The sequence below is a fragment of the Arachis ipaensis genome, chromosome B02 (assembly GCF_000816755.2).
Source record: "Arachis ipaensis cultivar K30076 chromosome B02, Araip1.1, whole genome shotgun sequence".
NCBI classification, from domain to species: domain Eukaryota; kingdom Viridiplantae; phylum Streptophyta; class Magnoliopsida; order Fabales; family Fabaceae; genus Arachis; species Arachis ipaensis.
The window spans coordinates 10,558,543-10,577,155 of record NC_029786.2 but is presented as its reverse complement, the minus strand read 5'-3'; the positions used below and the strand labels follow the sequence as shown (position 1 = coordinate 10,577,155).

General features: G+C 33.5%; 2 protein-coding genes across 5 annotated transcripts in view; both read left to right on the top strand.

Annotated features, from left to right (window-relative positions):
• LOC107624887 overlaps nt 1-10,572 on the top strand; it is a 19,228-nt gene extending 8,656 nt beyond the window's left edge. For 2 of the 3 annotated variants that reach the window (XM_021115413.1, XM_016327362.2), the window contains exons 5-8: nt 726-2,549; nt 3,214-3,462; nt 8,366-9,106; nt 9,839-10,572. In XM_021115413.1, the coding sequence (XP_020971072.1) occupies nt 726-2,549; nt 3,214-3,462; nt 8,366-9,106; nt 9,839-10,537 (3,513 nt within the window). In that variant the 3' untranslated portion in view covers nt 10,538-10,572. The remainder of the gene's footprint in view (nt 1-725; nt 2,550-3,213; nt 3,463-8,365; nt 9,107-9,838) is intronic. The other variant, XM_016327364.2, reaches the window with a different exon arrangement.
• Nucleotides 10,425-17,530, top strand: LOC107624888. 2 transcript variants are annotated; one of them, XM_021115414.1, is made up of 6 exons: nt 10,425-10,671; nt 10,802-11,554; nt 12,885-13,718; nt 14,228-15,586; nt 15,979-16,894; nt 17,130-17,530. In XM_021115414.1, the coding sequence occupies exons 1-5, from the start codon at nt 10,561-10,563 to the stop codon at nt 16,873-16,875; spliced, it is 3,954 nt and encodes a 1,317-aa protein (XP_020971073.1). In that variant the 5' UTR covers nt 10,425-10,560; the 3' UTR covers nt 16,876-16,894; nt 17,130-17,530. The 2 variants fall into 2 exon arrangements, with proteins under 2 accessions (XP_020971073.1, XP_016182851.1); XM_016327365.2 differs by having other exon boundaries at nt 15,979-16,912.

Sequence of the window (18,613 nt, the reverse complement as noted above, 5' to 3'; positions counted from 1 at the left end):
TAAGAATTATTACAGGAATAATATCTTGCACTAATATTTAATATAAAAAAAATTCTAAAACCGTATAAAAATCATGACCTAAAATAATTCTCATAGTAATATCTATTAATTTTTTAGAATAATTCTTATACTAAAAATTAATACATATGTTATTCTCAAATGCATACTCATTATTTTGAACATAGTCATCCCTCTTTCATAGAAGAAAAACCTGTATCTCTATGTAATTTAACCACTACATCTCTATGTGTAATCCTCCAAATAGTTGTTGTACATTTGAAATTACAACAATTTAAATTATACTTTGTATAATGCATAAGATAAATGTTAAAGGACTAATAAAATTTATTATTTTTAGCTATCAATTAGTCATTAATGTTTAAAAATGTGGCCTAAAAATATATCAAATGAATTACTAAACTAAAGAAATTAGATTGATGATAAAAAATAATAAATTCTGCTAGCTCTTAAATGTTTTTCAGTGCAAAATAACCTTAAAAAACACATTATTTCTTTACTCCTTTGATTTCAAATATTTTCAGCCACTATTTACAAAGTGATTAAACCCCATATGTATTAACAGATTATAGTATACATCAGAATCCAAATATTGTTACTTTAAACATGTTAAAGTTTTATGACAATTTTCTTTTCTCATAAAATTGTTGTGATTATATATCATATCATATTGTATTCAATACTTGTATTTTTCTTGTACAAAATAGGTGGGAATAACAGACGACAAAAACTCTGATCTTGAACCGTTAGCCATTGACATTGCCAAGAAGTGTCATGGATTGCCCATGTCAATAGTTACAACCGCTAAGGCATTGAAAAATCAAAGTCGCTCAGTTTGGGAGGAGACCCTTAAAACGCTTGAAAGGCAAAAACTTACAGGAACACCGGAGTATTCTACAAAGTTGAGTTATCAACTTTTAGAAAATGAGGAGCTAAAGCTTATCTTCTTGCTTTGTGCTTGTATGGGTCAAGATGCATTTGTTTCAGACTTAGTGAGACTATGCATTGGTTTGGGTTTTCTTGAAGGCATCTACACAGTAAGAGAAGCCAGAGATAAAGTGCAAATGTTGCTTATGCATTTAAAAGAGTCAGGTTTATTGTCTAACAGTTATTCAAACGATCGTTTTACCATGCAAAACCTTGTTCGCAATGCAGCTTTGTTAATAGCATCGGAGGAAAAAGATGTGTTTGTATTGACGAAAAGAAAGCTAGATGAATGGCCTGACGATGATAAACTTAAAAGGTACACTGCTATCTTCTTGCATCATTGTGATGTCAATACCGAGGAGTTTCCTCAAAGTGTAAAATGTCCTAAACTCAAAGTCTTTCATTTCCACAATAACCATCAACACTTCAAAATACCAAAAGACTTCTTCCAAGAAATGAAAGAACTTAGAGTGTTGGTTCTGATTGGCATTGATCTCTCTGCACTGTCTTCATCAATGAAATGCCTAACAAAACTCAGAAAGCTTTGTTTGGAGCAATGCATTAACCTAGATGAGGAATTATGCATCAATATTGGCAAGTTGATGAAGAATCTAAGAATTCTAAGCTTTTCTGGATCTGATATTAAAAGCTTGCCTATTGAATTGAAGCATTTATCAAAGCTACAAATTCTTGACTTAAGTAATTGCTCCGAGTTAAAAAAAATTCCTCCACTTCTAATATCAAGCCTCACTGGTTTGGAGGAGCTGTACATGAGAAACACTTCGGTTGAATGGAGAATTGATAACAGACAGAACAACAAAAACAAAAATGCCAGTCTTTCAGAGTTGGGACATCTAAATCAAATAACAAATGTTGACTTACAAATCCCAAGTGTTGCCCATTTGCCAAAAAACTTGTTCTTTGATAAGCTGTACAGCTACAAAATTGTGATCGGCTCGTCAAGCACACATTTGGAGCCAGATTTCAAGATGCCGGAGAAGTATGAACTGCTGAGGTATTTGGCAATACAGGAGAAAGGCGGTGCCTTTGACATTCATTCTCAGAAAGGGATCAAAATGTTGTTTGAAAGAGTTGAGAATTTGTTGCTTGAAGAACTCAATGGTGTCCAAGACATCTTTTATGCACTGAATTTGAAAGGATTTCCATGTCTGAAGACTTTGTCCATTGCAAGTAGTTCTGGCATTCGATCTCTGATTAAGCCGCAGGAGAGGAAGCATCCAGAGAATGCTTTTCCAAAACTGGAGACGTTGCACCTCTATAAGCTTAATAACATGGAGCAACTATGCTTTTGTGAGTTACTTTCACCATCCTCATTTCGTAAACTAAAAGTGGTCAAGATTAAGCTCTGTGGTCTCTTAAAGAACGTCTTCCTAATTTCTATGGTCAAGCTTCTGGTTGTTCTTGAAACAATTGAAGTTTCAGAGTGTAACTCTCTAAAGGAGATTGTCTGTGTGGAAAAGAACGCATCTGAGAACCTTGTGTTTCAAGAATTGCGCACTTTGACTTTAAAATCATTACCTGAGTTCCATGGATTCTATCGGATTTCATCTACAGAGCAACACAAGATATTATTCGACCAACAAGTGAGTTCCATTTGCAAAATTTAATTTTTTTTTTGGTAAAGTATATTTTTTGTTCCTTAAGTTTGATAAAAATTTTAAAAATATTCATAAATTTTATTTTGTTTTAATTTTATCTCAAAAATTTTTTATTTGCATCAAATATATCCTTGACGGCTAATTTTTTAAAAAATTTAAGACCAATTTAACAATAATTTCATAAAAACAACTCTCAACACTAATAAATTAAACATAATTTTCATACATTATTGTTAGATTAATCGTAAATTTTTTGAAAATTTAGCCGTATAGTATATTTGATGCAAATAAAAAATTGTTGAGACAAAATTTAAACAAAATAAAACTTAGAAATATTTTTAAATTTTTGCCAAACTTTCAAAACAAAAAGCATACTTTATCTTTTTGCTTTTTATACATTTTGAATTTATATTATATATGTACTTATATTATTAGTTAAGGTGGCTATTTAAGCCAATATATGCTAGGTAGGAAAAAAAAAAAGCCAAAACTTACTTTTTTTAACATTAACTAATTGAAGTAATAATTAATGAATATTAAATAAGGCAAGTTATGGCTATTTTTGGCTAATTTTTTTTTATTACCAAATATTTCCGTTTATATTATTTGACATAAATTAATAGTTATTATTATTTGTGCTTCTTCATAGGTTGGATTCTCAAAATTAGAGAGATTGGAGTTGTCGTCCATCCAAATCCACCAAATATGGAACGGTCAAAATCCTCCTTTTGCAAAATTGGTACACTTGGAGGTGAATGGATGTGGTAACTTAGAAAATTTGTTGTCATTATCTATGGCAAGAAATATGCTGAATCTCCAAAGCATTTCTGTCAGCGAATGTGACAAGATGAGATATATATTTTTCAAAGAGCAAGGCAGCAGTGATACTAGAAAAAAGGTATGTATAATTTGGTCCGAGCATAATAGATTTCCATTTTTTCATTATGTGAGGCGCAGCCACGATATTTTCTTAAATTCAAAAGAAAATAGTTTTTTTTTTTGTGTCTAAAAAAATAGTTTATTCCTGAAAAAACTACCATTTTATTCTCTAAAAAATTCAATTTCAAATTGATGAATTTAAATATTATGAGTAATGTTACATTTACACTAAAATCAGCCACTAATATAAAATACATGTTAGAATATAAATACACATTAAAAATAAATTAAACCATACATATATTTATATACAAATACATTAATGACTAATTTTAGTGACTAATTTTAATATACAAATAATATTTTTGAAATATTAGCCGTCTTCAACTACTATACAAAAGACTAATGCTTAGTTTAGTGATTTATTTAAATAAAAATATATTTTTTAAAACATAAAATAATTTTATTAAATTTAAATATTTTTGTGAACAACTAACAAAGTTTCTTCTTTTATATATATATATATATATACACGAAGTTAAAAGAAAAAAATGTTTGAACAGGTAGGATACATAGAGTTAAATAGAATTAGACAACATTTTCATGTAAAAGATCCGCGAGTTTGAAATCAGAAAAAGTACCAATATTTGGAGAGTGAATCCTTCATTATTTTTGTGAATAATTTATTAGATGTCTCGAAAAAAGAATTATTTAATATGTTTAAGTGAATAAGACGGATAAACGACATATATCTGTCTCGCAAAGAGATGTATGAGAAGATTCATTTGTTTGCGGTATATTACGAAAGGAGGTTAATTGAAAACAATAAATGAAATGAACCGAATGCGATTGCGGACTAAAAAGATATATCCGAGAGAGGCTAAGTATAGGAGGAATGTCGATGTTAAGGCGAAGCAAGATAAGAAGGATACAGATAACAATAGTTTTTTTGCGAAAAGGCTCTTTGATCGTAGAAAAAATCATGTACCTAGGGATTGTTTGAAAATCGTGCAGACCAATAACAAAAGGATCTCTATTGTTGAACACGACTACACCAAGAATTTTGAAGCACGTAATGAACCGATGAAAGTGCACTGGGACATGGCGGAGGAAATGATGACACAAGGTTCACGGGAAGAGGATCAAGATGACTGCAGAATGGTCATTTCCATTGCGGATTTGGATGAATGGTAGCACGTGTTTTCGAAACAGAAAACGGATAATCCTATAATTCGAATGGCAGTTATGGTTTGTGCAGATTCTATGGGATCTCATTCAAGTAGTGATGAAGGAGTAAGCTTACCCAGACGACACCAAGAGAAACTTGACACGGGTAGGGGAGGATCACTATTTTTGTGGGAGAGGGGCATGGTTTCAAACGCAATGATTATGCTATTGCAGTGACATGCGATGGCAAGTACTTAGTCCTGCGTCTCCATAAGGCTATGTTGGTGTTGCGAGGGCATGTGACGGAGATACTACGCCATCGAAGGGGAGAAAGGTCGAAGGGTTTGGCCTTTGTGTAGAGGATGTGGAGGGCGCGACTTAATGTAGGACCAATGGGACTGGTGGGGGAGAGGCAATGAAGGAGGCAAGAAGACTGGCAAGTGGTGATGGTGACTGTGTGGAGTTCCGAACAGAATACGTTGGTACCGCTGAACCAATCTTCACCAGGTTGGGGTCTGTTGGAGGTGCGAAGAACAATATAGCAACAAAAGAAACTGCGTTAAAAATGCGGGCACATTCTAATGAGAAGATGACCATGATATTTGTTAAAGCTGGTACAGATGCTTATACAAATAGTGACGATGCGACAGGCGACAGTGATTAAAAATGAGATAAGGAGTTTAAATGGTATATGTACCACTACAAATAGGCGGGAGTGTGAAGATAAACACTGCTCCAAGCAAGATGAGGAATGTTGAAGCAGAAGAATCATCATTGATGAATGAAAATTGCTTTGAATAGGAAGGAGATTTAAGGAACTTGGAGAACTCTGGAGGTTCTGGAAAGGATGTAGGCAGTGAATCAAATCTAGAAAAGCAAAAAGGAAGTTGGAAAGAAAATGAAGCGAATACACAGAAAAGGAGGCAAACAAAACAAAAAGAGAAAGCAAGAAGGAGTCGTCCTAAAAATCGAAATAAGGTGTGTAATACAGTTGTTGGAATATGAGGGATTTAGAGGGTGTCAGAATGTTGGGAATAGTGAAAACTTTTAAGAGGAAAAATAAGGTAAAAATGTTAGGAATGATACAAATGAAGAAACAGGTGGTGACTAAATTTGATGTAGTGCAAATTTAGGGGAATGATATGGGTGAAAATTTGTGGAATGCTTCTGGGTGTTTATTGTGATTTGTGGGATGACATGATGTTTAAGTGGAATAATTGTTATAAAAAGGAGAGATGGTTGTATGTAGAAGGGATATTGACGAATAATAGTTTTAATTATGCATTTTGCTTGATGTACGATGGATGAGGTTGTAACGGTAGATGAGAAGAAAGGAGCCATTACATAAAGAGCAGCAATAGAAGATTTTAGAAGCTAGAGAGCTGGTGAATTTAGAGCTGAATGACCGTAAGTTTACTTGGTTTAGGGCCAATTGTGCAGTCGTATTGATCAGGTGTTAGTTAGCGTGAAATGAGTTGAGAGAGGTTTTTATTATCTGTTGATGGATTTTGTGTTATTCATATGGAATACTTGGATAAAAAGAAATGTCAAGATATTCAGGAATTAAGAAGCAGGTGTTATGAAAATTATCAATAAGTCCATTAGAAGCTACAAAAAAGTAGACTAATTTTAATTCTTCTAATAGTTGATTGCAATGTCAGACAAACGTTTAATTTTTTGTTTTGTTACGTAGTAATTTGTAACTACTTCACTTTATTGCGTTGAACTTTTTGTTTCAAAAAAAAATAAACATTACTCATAAAAAATAAGTTTTGTTCGAGAAAATATAAAAATTCGAATTTTTAGTTGACTCTGAAAAAAAAAACCCCTAAAATTCCCATGGTACCCTCGTTATCTACACTGTCATCCCGCTCTCTTCTTTCACCAGCAATCTACTTCACCACCGTCTCCATCATCAACATCGTTAACTTCGTTATAAATCAACACCATTCCTCCCCACCCCACCACCGCCACTCCTCACCACCACTGCCTCTTCCACCCTCCTAACCCTTCCCATTCTGCCAGCCACGGCTCCAACCCCCAGCCTCATCCTTCTCCTTCCTCCTTTAACTTTCACATCGATTCGGTTATTCTGAGTCTGTGCCTCGCAATGCCGCGTCCGGAGAAATCAATGAGGCCGTCGCACGAACGAGGCGGCGCCTCCAGGGATTCGGACGAGCCCTCTAACAATCTCTGGGTTGGGAATCTAGCGCCGGACGTAACCGACGCCGATCTGATGATCTGTTCGCGCAATAGGGCGCCATGGACAGTGTTACCTCTTACTCGGCGCGTAGCTACGCGTTCGTGTACTTCAACAAGGCTGCGAAGAACGCTCTCCAAGGGTTTTCCCTGCGCGGCAATTCCTTGAAGATCGAGTTTGGCAGTCCGGTTTCTTCTCATATTCTTTGTGCTCTGTTAGGGTTCATGTATTCTTATTCTTATTGTTTTTATTGTTGCAATATGAACCGTTTTATTATTGTTAAATTCCTATTTTCGACGAGGAAGTATAGGTAGCCAATCGAATAATTGTACAATGTGTACAATGGAGGTTTAGGGATGTTCGATTCAGCATTAGAGATATAACTATTAGTGTTACCTTTTTCATCAGCTTAAGCTTTTGGGATTTCATGACATGGCATCAGAGCTCTAGATCCGAAAAGTTAAGAGTTCGATCTTTGGTGAATCCCAAAATCAGTTTAAGGTTTTGGGATGAGTGGTTTCATGACATGAGATGTTTATTATCTCTACTACCGGATAGTTATTTTGGATAGTACGGGTGATGTTATTTTTTAACTCATATTGGGCAAAATAAATAGCCTATTGTATACATTGTACAAATATTCCATTGGCTCCCAAGCAAAACTCATTTTCGACTCTTCAAATTGCTCGATTAATGTTTTTGTTCTATTTTTTGGCTTGCATTTAATGATGTCTCAAATGGAATCACTATCTTTTAACAATGATCCTATTTTACCTGCATGACTAGAAGTCAAATCTGCGTTGAGGCAAATCGCCATTGCAATAGATTCAATTGCGTTAGGCTATGGATGAGTTGTAATTATTATAATACCAATTTGTTCATTTCTCATTTCCTCCTCCTCCTCCTCCTCACCCTCCTCCTCCTCGTTGTTGTTGTTGTTGTTGTTGCTAATCTGCATTTGAATTGGGGATGGAGAAGGATGAGGCTGGGGGTTGGGAGCGTGGGTGGTAGAATGGAAAGGGTTAGGAGGGTGGCAGCTGCAGGGGTGACGTGGGGAGGAATGCTGTTGATTGATAATGAAGATAATGATGTTGATGATGGAGATGGTGAAGTGGATTGGTGAGAGAAGAGGGTGGGATAGCATTGGAGAGGGTACTATGGGAATTTTATGGTATTTTAAACGGTGTCAACCAAAATTTTGGGTTTTGGTACTTTTGTCAAATGACACCCATCTTTTATGGGTACATTGTTAGTTTTGTTTTTTTGTAAGAACATTCATGAGTATAAATGGTTGTTTTTCCTTTTGAGAAACATAAGTTAACTTTGAAATGCACGCCTAACTTTTAAAAAGTGCAAATACAAAACAAGTCCAAAAACTTTACTAAACCAAGCCAAAGTCTCTTGGATAACAACCAATTTAGCGACGAAATTACATTTTTACATCTTGATGTAGTTACTTCTATTAATTTACTATTTGTTATCTCTCTTTGTTGGTTTGATTTGTATGACATTTGGTTTAATTTGAGTTTGTTGTTATTGCATTGTGAACACACAGCAGGTTACCATCTTTCCAAATTTGAAGAATATTAAAGTTAGTAGCATGAAGACTTTGAGTGGGATATGTAATGGTTTTGAATTCCCAATAGATTCCTTTGTCAAGTTGGAGACCCTCGTCATTGATGATTGTGATAAATTGGGCTATGTTTTCACTTCTCATGTGGGAATATTTCAGCACGTGAGCAACTTAAGGGTTACTAATTGCAAGTCAATCAAAGCTATATTTGACCCAGCTTGGGAAAATAAGCCAGCATCTTCTAAGGATGCAACAACCAACTTGCAAGATGTTCATTTAGAGTCACTTCCAAAATTAGAGCATGTGTTCAAGTTCAACAGGAAGAAAAACCAGCTGGATGGGATTCTTAGCTTAAACAATTTGCATAAGATATGGGTTCAGGATTGTGAAAGGTTGGAAAACATATTTTCAGTTCCTGTCGCCAAAACACTTGAAAATAATCTTGAAGACCTTATGGTGTCGGATTGCTCTCAATTGAGGGAAATTGTTTTCAAGGAAGAAGACGTCGACAGGAAAATAAGTAGTCTTACTGCATTTAACTTTCTAAAACTGGCAACCATCAAATTTTTGAGACTACCAAAATTCAAGAGTTTCTATCCAGGAACTGAAGAAATAAAATTTCCAGCACTGAACAACTTGTCTATTGAAGAATGTGAAAAATTGGAACCATTCAGAGAAGAAATTATAGATGCACAAACAAAGCCTATCCTCTTTCCTGAAATGGTAATAACAATGCCTTTAAAGTTTAAACTCTTGAGTATTTCTATTAGTATTTCATAATAGCAAAAGAAAAATAACTTAGAATAAAATAAAGTTAATTAGATTACCTGTTTGCATTATCATCAAATAAAAATATATGTCAGGTTTGATGGTTATTGCAATGATGGTCGTAACAGTGTGCTATTATTATAGGCATCTTTTGTTAGAAATTAGAGAATGTGTAATTTTTTGTTTTATGCTCTGTGTTTCTACCAGGGAACTTTTTTGGTCATCATCTCTGTCGGGATTTAGGGTCAGTTTGAATTAGCTTTTGAAAAAAGTACTTATTTTTTTCATCTTTTTAAAAAAGATATTTTTTTCTTAACACACAAAAGTTATTTCACATTTGAATAGGCTTTTTAAAAAGGGTTTTCAAGTATTAAAAACGTCAAAAGTAAGGTATTGTTAGCTTTTAGAAAAAACAAATAATTTATTTTTTTAATAAAAATATATTTTTTAAAAGACATCTAAATAAGTTTCAAATTGAATAAAAGTCCTTTATTTAAAAAAATCTTTTTTTTTTTCACTCAAAAGCCAATTCAAACGAACACTTAACCTTCAAACCTGTAAAAGAATCAAATAAAAATGTTTTCATGAGCCAATTGAAATGGCATAGAGAATATATATGCATTTTGATATGTTTAACTTTATGCATGCTACATTAATTTTTCTGTTCATGATTTATTAAATATGTAGGTAATCAACAATTTGAAGTCAATTCAAATTGAGTCGAGACATGCAACGTCATCGACTAACTATGATTATCGAAGGGACAATCTAGAAGAGCTTCACTTATCTAAATTGAAGGATACTAAAATTCTATATTCTTTCCTTCATAGCAATCCTAATATGAAGAATCTATGGTTGAATGATTGTTCTTTTGAAGAACTGGTGCCACTTGAAAGGCTTGCAAAGATTGAAAGCTTAGGAGTCGTTCCACAGTTAAAAAGCTTGAAGTTAACAGATCTACCAAATCTTCGAAGGATTGGCTTTGAGCGAGACCCAATTCTTCAAAGGATAGAGTCATTGGTTTTTCAAAATTGTTCAATATTGAAAACCATAGCACCTTGTAATGTATTTCTCTCACACTTGACAAAGCTTGAAGTGGTTGACTGTGAAAGATTAGAATATTTAATGTCACCATCAACTGCTAGAAGTTTGGGTCAACTCAACACCATGAAGGTAATTAATTGTGGATCTCTTAAGGAAATTGTGTCGGAGAAAGGACAAGGAAGAAAAGAAGATAATAAAGACAACGGTGACATTATTTTCAAACAACTGGGAACAATTGAGCTCGTGTCTCTGAAGCACCTCAAAAGCTTTTGCAGCTCCAAGAATTGTGCCTTTCAGTTCCCAACATTAGAGAAATTTGTGGTGAGTGCTGTCCCAAATTGAAAAGTTTCTCCCAGCAAGAAGGCATGGACACGCCAATGTTGCAAAAGATCTATGTTGTACATGAAAAAGAGAAGATGAGATCGTACTGGACTAACAATTTACAACAAACGATACAATATCTGTTCAAGAACAAGGTACACAAAAATAGATGTGTAGCCCATTGTCTGAATTTCATTCTTTTCTTTTGGTAGTTCTCAAAGAATTAAGATTTGGAATACATGATATATATAATTTTTAATTTAATATATTCAAACAAATTTACAAATGTTTTTTGAAGGCATGGAGGAAGTAAGTGTTTCTGATCATCTTGCTCATCTACAACAACTAATGCAAAGCAAAGGAGTTGGCCAACAAGAAAATGTGTTCAAAAAAGGGCTACGGGAAGAATTGTTTAACAATTTGAAAACTTTGAAGCTGAGTGGTTGTGAGTTTGAACCATACGCAATTCCATCAAATGTTCTTTTTACTTTCAAGAACTTAAAAGAATTGGAAGTGGATAACTGCGAAAAAATAAAAGGCATTTTTGAAATGAATGATACTAAGATGATGGGAACATCGTTCCAACTGAAGAAGCTAACTTTGGAAGCGCTACCGAATGTGAAACATGTGTGGCAACCCAAAAAACAAGGAATTCTCAGCTTCAAAAATCTGCAAATAGTTACCGTCAATGAGTGTAAGGATTTGAGAACTCTATTTCCTATAGCCTTGGCCAGAGATCTTAAGAAGCTTGAGGAACTTGATGTTAGAGATTGTGATGAGTTATCCAATATCATTGAAGCAGAAGAAGCTGGAACTGTTGATGAACATCTTGTGTTTCCTTGTTTAACTACATTGGCATTGTGCTATTTGCCAAGTCTTACTGACTTCTGCTCTCAGAAGTTCACTCTGGAATGCCCTGAGTTAAATTGCTTTGACGTATATGATTGCAATGATCAACTGGAGCTATTTCAGAGTCATCTAGAAGAAAATCAAAACAACACTTCAACTACTAAGCAACCACTTTTCATGAATACAAAGGTAAGTAATTTATATTGTAATTTGTTATGAGTTGCTAGGGAGAGACAATCACTCAAAATTACTTTATTTAACTTAACATTTATAATTTTATGTATGTAATATTTATAATTACACACTTATTATATCTAATATTATTCAATTATTCTGATGGTAATAAAGGAATTCAAAATAAAGTAATTGAATGCAAAATAAAATAACTTTAGACTGTTTTAAGCTTGGTTTGATAAAGCTTTTTGAAGAGGTACACAAGCTTTTCATTTTGTGTTTTGTAAATCAAAATGATCATTTACTTGTACTTATAATTTTTAAAAGATAGAGCCATAGAGGTGCTTGCTTTTGAAAGTACCTAAGGTGGAGTTTTTTAAAATTGACTTGTATTTATTAAAATTAAAAAAGTCTAATATAATTTCATACATTAATTAATTTCCAAATTTAACTCTTACATTTATGTCTATTTATAGTACTTTTAAATTTTAAAAGTTAATTTACCAAACATAATTAGTGTTACTTGTTCTTATTAAAAACTATTTTTAAATTGATTTGTCAAACATAGATGCACTTTTAAAATGATCTTTTAAAAGCTAACTTTCATAAGCTACTTTTAAAAATTTAAAGTTTTCTTAAACCAAGACTTAGAATGATTTTATATTGTCTTCCAAATATTTTTTTATTTATTATATACACCTTCCAAAGTGAATGTAATAATTATAACTTCTTTCGAGTTCCATTATCCTATTCTAAATTTTTCATTTTATATTTATAACTATTTTATTTTATAGGATTCAAATCTCATATTTACATTCTCAATCTTACTTGCACATCCAAAAAATAAAGTCTCTAAAAACCATTTTTATCAATTACGTTGAATGAGATACATACTTTCGAATTTGTTAAGGGTATTGTATAGATACCCATTTTTTATCTTTTCTGATGTGGAAAAAACATTATTATATGTTCTTCAATCTCAATTTTTTTCTCTGTTTTCTTAGTAACTCTAATGAGGAAGTCTGCAAATTAAATTTATTTTCAAATGATTATTTATTTATATAATTAGTCATATAAAAAATAATATATGTGTGTTTAGAGTATTTAATTAAAAAGTTCTTTCTATTTATTTGAGCAATACGCAAAAATTTACTTAGAAAACCTAAAACTCTATTTGATAAAGTTATTTTTAAAAACTATACAATAATTGTCTATATTTAAAATAATTGATAATTATTAGAGTCAATTTGCTAACAATTTCGTAATTTTGAAATAATTAAATGTTACATTTTATAATCATAAGCTTCAAAAAGTTATTTATACATATAAACCCTTTCTGTCATAGGATATTTCCAAGATGGAAAATTTGACTCTGAATTGGAGACACACTCAAGCATTAGGTTCATGGTTGAGAAAATTTAAGGATGAAAATCTTGAGAGTTTGAATGAACTTTACCTTCTTGATGATGATGGGAAGAGTAACTGTAATGTGCCGGTTGGATTATTTGAGAAGACACCCAACTTGGAATCACTGGAAGTAAGCTATTACTGTGATGAAACCCTCAAAAATATATTGCCCTCCCATGATGATGAAGCTAATAATAATAAGGAAATTCTTGGAAAGTTGAAAGAATTGTACCTATTCAAATTAAATGAGTTGCAATCCATGAGTGGGGTAGAAAACTTGTCGAAGCAGCTGCGTCTATTAGATGTTTCTGATTGTCCAAAATTGACAACAATAGTGCTACAATCTTCCTCCAATCTGAAAGAACTGCACATAGAATCATGTGAGGCATTGCTACGTCTATTCACATCTTCAACAGCGAGAATGCTAATACACCTTGAGGAGTTGGAAGTTGAGACTTGTGAATCATTGGAAGAAATTGTGGGGGAAGAACAGCAGAATGCTATGACGGAAGACGACGTTATTGAATTTAAGCAGCTAGAGAGGATAACCCTTCGATCTTTGGAAAGCCTGGAATGCTTTTATTCAGGGAATGCCACTTTGAAGTTACCCTCTCTCATTCAACTGGACATAGTGGATTGCTCCAAGATGAAAGTTTTCTCTCATGGAAATGTCAGCGTTTCTAGAAGGATTCAAGTTTCGTACAACTCAAGTGATGATTTGGTCTTCCACCATGATCTTAATGCTGCTGCAGTATGGCAGTTTCTTAGTGAGGTAATAAATAAAATAAATAAATAAAGACCCTTCTCCAAATAAAATTTTATTATGTCCAAATTTGAAATATTTTCTACACTTGGTTATATTAACTGAACTGATGAACAGTTTATTTTAAGTGATTTCAATAGGATGGAAGAGAAATCATTTAATCTTTTAAGCTGATTGATCAGATTCTTAGTAACAGATTACTTTATGGATAATAAAAGCTTAATTTAACCATATATGTGTGTGTTTTTAATTGTTAATCACAGGGACACCAAAAGGACTTCATTTCGTTCACAAGACTAGATTTATTTTTTTGGGTGACTACAAGACTAGAATAATACATAATTAAAAAACGTTACACTATTATAATTTTTAATTTTGATGACCTTATATATTTTGTTACTCTACAATATCTTGGTAGTTTATTGAAATACTCAATTATAAACTAGTTAAATTATTATTTTTTCAATACAAAAGAGATATTTAAATAATTTTAGCTTGGGAAACCAAAATATTTTCAGGAACGTATAGTTCTTAGTGATGTTCCTGATCTACAAGAAATATGGGCCAGTAAGGTGCCAATCCCAGTGGATTGCCCCAGTTGCAAGTTCCAATACTTAGAGGTGGATGGGTGTGATTTTTTATCTGATGCAATAATTCCATCTCATTTACTTCCTCTTTTAACTAATCTAGAAGAGTTGGTGGTGCGAAATTGTGATTCTGTTAAGGCAATATTTGATGTCAGAGTCAAAGATACTCCAACATCTGATTCAAGCACAGTGGTTATTCCATTGAAGAAATTGACTTTGGAGAAATTGCCAATTCTGAAGCATGTTTGGAACAATGATCCTAATAAAGGAGGTCTCAACTTTCCTTATCTGGAAGAAGTTACTATTGATGAATGTAAGAGAATAAAGCATCTGTTTCCAGCTTCAATTGCCGGAGATAACCTAAGAGAATTAGATGTGGGAAACTGTGAAGAGATGGAGGAGATTGTTGCTAAAGATGCAAATAAAGAGCTCATAAAGTTCCACAAGCTAGCCAAGTTAATGCTGTTTAATTTACCAAAATTGAGGTGTGTTATTAGTTCCATGATGCATATTCCAGAAGGGTGTGAAATTTCATCAAATGCATTACTACCATCTCATTTGCTTTCTTCCCTGAATGATTTGAAAGAGTTGGTGGTGATAGACTGTGATTCTATTGAGGCAATATTTGATGTAAAATATTCATCACCAACACAAGATCCAAACATGATTGACATTCCCTTGAAGACAATAATTTTGGAAAACCTACCAACTTTAAGGCATGTGTGGAACGAGGATCCTAAAGGTGGTTTCAGGCTTCCATTGCTAAATGAAGTCATTGTTAAGGAATGTAAATGCATAACAAGTTTGTTTCCGGCATCAGTTTTCAAAAATAAGGTACGAAAATTAGATGTGAGAAACTGTGTGAAGCTAGAGGAAATTGTTGGAAAAGATGAAGCCATAACTGCAGGGGAAGAAAATGATGGGGAACTTCTAATGTTCCCTTGCTTAACCACCTTGACTCTCTGGGAATTGCCTGCTCTAAGGTGCATTTGGTCTGGAATGCGAATTCTGGATTGGCCCGAGTTAAAAGAGTTGGATGTTTATCGTTGTCCAGAGCTGAAGATGTTTGCAGCTGATTCAGAAAATTCTCCATATTCAAAACCAGAGGATCAAGATGGCATTGCAACAAATGACAAGAATGATGATGCCAATGAAGGTGACAATGATGATGCTAATGATGGCGACAATGATGGTGATGATGATGATGATGATGATGACGACGACGACGACGACGACGATGGTGATGGTGACAACAATGACAACGATGACAGTGTGGTGTCACCTTCAAAGGTATTAAACCTCTTGCCTCAACTATTTGCATCATGAGTTTATTTGTTCAGAAAAGTTTAGTGCAACTATTTCTATTAGTTCTCATTTTCTACAAGTGATTCTTTACCATAAAAAAAGGTCTATTGCAAATTTTAGGGCCAATTATTTTCAATCAACAGTTGACTAACATTTTTTTGACATTTTATTAATTTCTGCACATATATACTTACATGACATATAAACTGATAAAGTTACTTTATTTTGCACGTTTTTATAACTTTAGTATCTTAGTATTGGTGCTTTCAAGTCATTCCATCCCACGAGTGTTGGTTGCATATTTGGAAAGAAAAAAAATTATTTAAGACTCTTAATTTATTATTACTATCCTTGTCATTTTGGATTTTGCATCCTAGATTGTTGCTCCCCGTTTGCAACGACTCTCGCTCAACAAGGAAGACATCATAATGATTGAGCAAGGACAACTTCAAGTGGACCTCCAAAAAATCTTATTCCTCAAATTGCATAGTTTCCATGATGACTTACATTCATTTCCAGATGATTTCATCTCAAAGATTCAACTAACTGCTATAGAACAGATCGCAGTGGTCGATAGTGGCTTCAAACAGATATTCAACTCACAAAGGCCTGAGCATGACACACAAAATTATACCAAAATTCTTTCACAGCTTAAAGGCTTGGTTCTTAGGGATTTATACAAGCTTGAATCCATAGGCTTTGAGCAAACCTGGATGGCCCCACTTCTTGAAAATCTTGAACACTTGAAAATTTTGGCATGTAATTGTTTGATGAACTTGGCACCATCCACCGTCTCATTCTCCAAACTGACTCAGTTGAATGTAAAGGATTGTGCAAAATTGGAATATTTGTTTACATCCTCAACTGCTAACAGTTTTGCTGAACTGAAAAGGATGTCCTTATCAAACTGTGAGTTGTTAGAGACAGTAATGGTTGGAGATGGAGACAATGATAATGAAGATGTGACGTTCCCCAAGCTCTCATTTATATATCTTGGCAACTTGCCAAAGCTTGAAAGTTTTTTCAAGGGGAAGCCAAACTTGAATTTTCCACAGTTGCATAAAATTTTCATAACTGAATGCAAGGGTATGCAAACTTTCTATCAAGGTAATGTGGTATCACCCGAGCTACAAGGGGTGAAAGATACAGAGGGAGAATTTTGCCAGAGTGATGATCTGAATACTGCAATCAAACACTATTTGAGAGGCGAAGAAGACGACAATGACTCAACCAAGCAGGAGGAAGAAGGCGAAGAAGAAGAAGACTCTAATTAACATAATCAATGAATCAAGGTTTCAGATAGCATTCTTTGTAAGTGTTTCTTGACGAGCTATGTTAATGTTAATTATCATGTGAATCACATATCTTGTGCAATAATAAAAGATGTAGTTTAAGGGGTATCTAATGAAAACGAGTACAAACAATATATTCTAACTTTAAAGCTATTTTAACATTTACCAAATGACAAACATAGTAGACACAAAAAAAAAAATGACTAACATAGCTGTTCATGAAATTTGTTTGCAAGGTTTCATGGAATTCCAAATACAGCAAGGGAGGACAAGTGGATCACATCATGGCAATAAATATTAATTCTTTTCTGTTAGAGTGTGTTGTGAACTTGTGTGATGAATAAGTTTTCTGTATTCCTACAGGAAGAAGTGTGAATTGCTTTCAAGTGACATTAATGTGTCTTATGAATAAAATTGTATATCATGTACTTATTTTTCAGAGTATATAAGAGGTGGGTGTGTATGATTTTTAAGTTATTGAATGTTCTTATAAATAAGAGTGATTTGTAATTCTACAGGAGTGTGATTTTCTTTGAAGTTATAAGTGTTGTAAAAACAGAGTTGACCATAGCAGTAGAAGTGTTTTTACTGCATAAGATTGTTTTATGAATAAGGTTGACTTATATTTCTATGAAAAGATATGTATGGTTTTTAAAAATTATAATTATTTAGTTGTTATCAATTTTTCATTTATTCATGATCAAAAGCAATATCTTTAAAATAGAAAAGCTTATCGGAAAAGCTCTGCAGGCTTGTATGCTTTACAAGCTCATTAAACAATAAAATCAAAATACGCGCTGCTCCACGTACGTTGATTACACGCGCTATATAAGATCCCGCGTATATCTAACTACCAAATTTAAAATATTTGTTTCCTTCTTCGTTTTCGTTATTTTGAGATTTGGTTGTTCTTCTTCTCGCGCGTCTTCCCTCGTTCTTTTCCTCTCGCTTTCTTCTTCGTTTACGTTACTTTTTTCTCTCTCTGCAACTCGATCTTCGTTTTCTATTTTGATTTGTTGTTTTCTGAAATCAAAGTTTGAACTCGTTTTGAAGATAATGGATCATTCCACCTCAGATTCTCAGCTGAATTCAGGCGAAGTGGATTATGAATTTGAATCTAACGAAGTCCCTGAGGTTTGATTTACATAATGAATTTTCTTTCAGTAATTTGTATAGCATTGTGTAGTTGAAAAATTGCTGAACATTGACTGTGAAAGTAACACGTTAACATGAATCTGTCGATTCAATGTATTAGTTGTGATTAATTAACTGAAATTTATAGCAGACGCTCGGGTGTAGATTAGCTCTTTTTTTGGGTGTATTCTTTATTGAAGTGTGGGTGTATCTACAGTACTGGTTTTGTTATTTTAATTGAGTTGTTGTTGTTCAGGTGTATTATATCAGACATGATTGGGTGTGTTTTTAGTTTTTGACATGGTGTATTCTGCAGCCTGTGTATTTACAGTTTATGGCTTTAAAGGTCATTGTGTAGTTGAGTTGTTGCGGTTCGGGTGTATCATATTAGGCATGATTGGGTGTATTTGAATCATATCTATGGGTGTATTTACAGTTTCTGACACGGTGTATTGTGCAGCCTCTCTCGGTTGTTGATGACGAGCTTGTTCCGAAGGTTGGAATGACCTTTACCACCCTTGAAGATGCTGGAAAATTTTACAGGAACTACGCCAAGGCTGCAGGTTTCTCTACAAGAGTTCGGTGC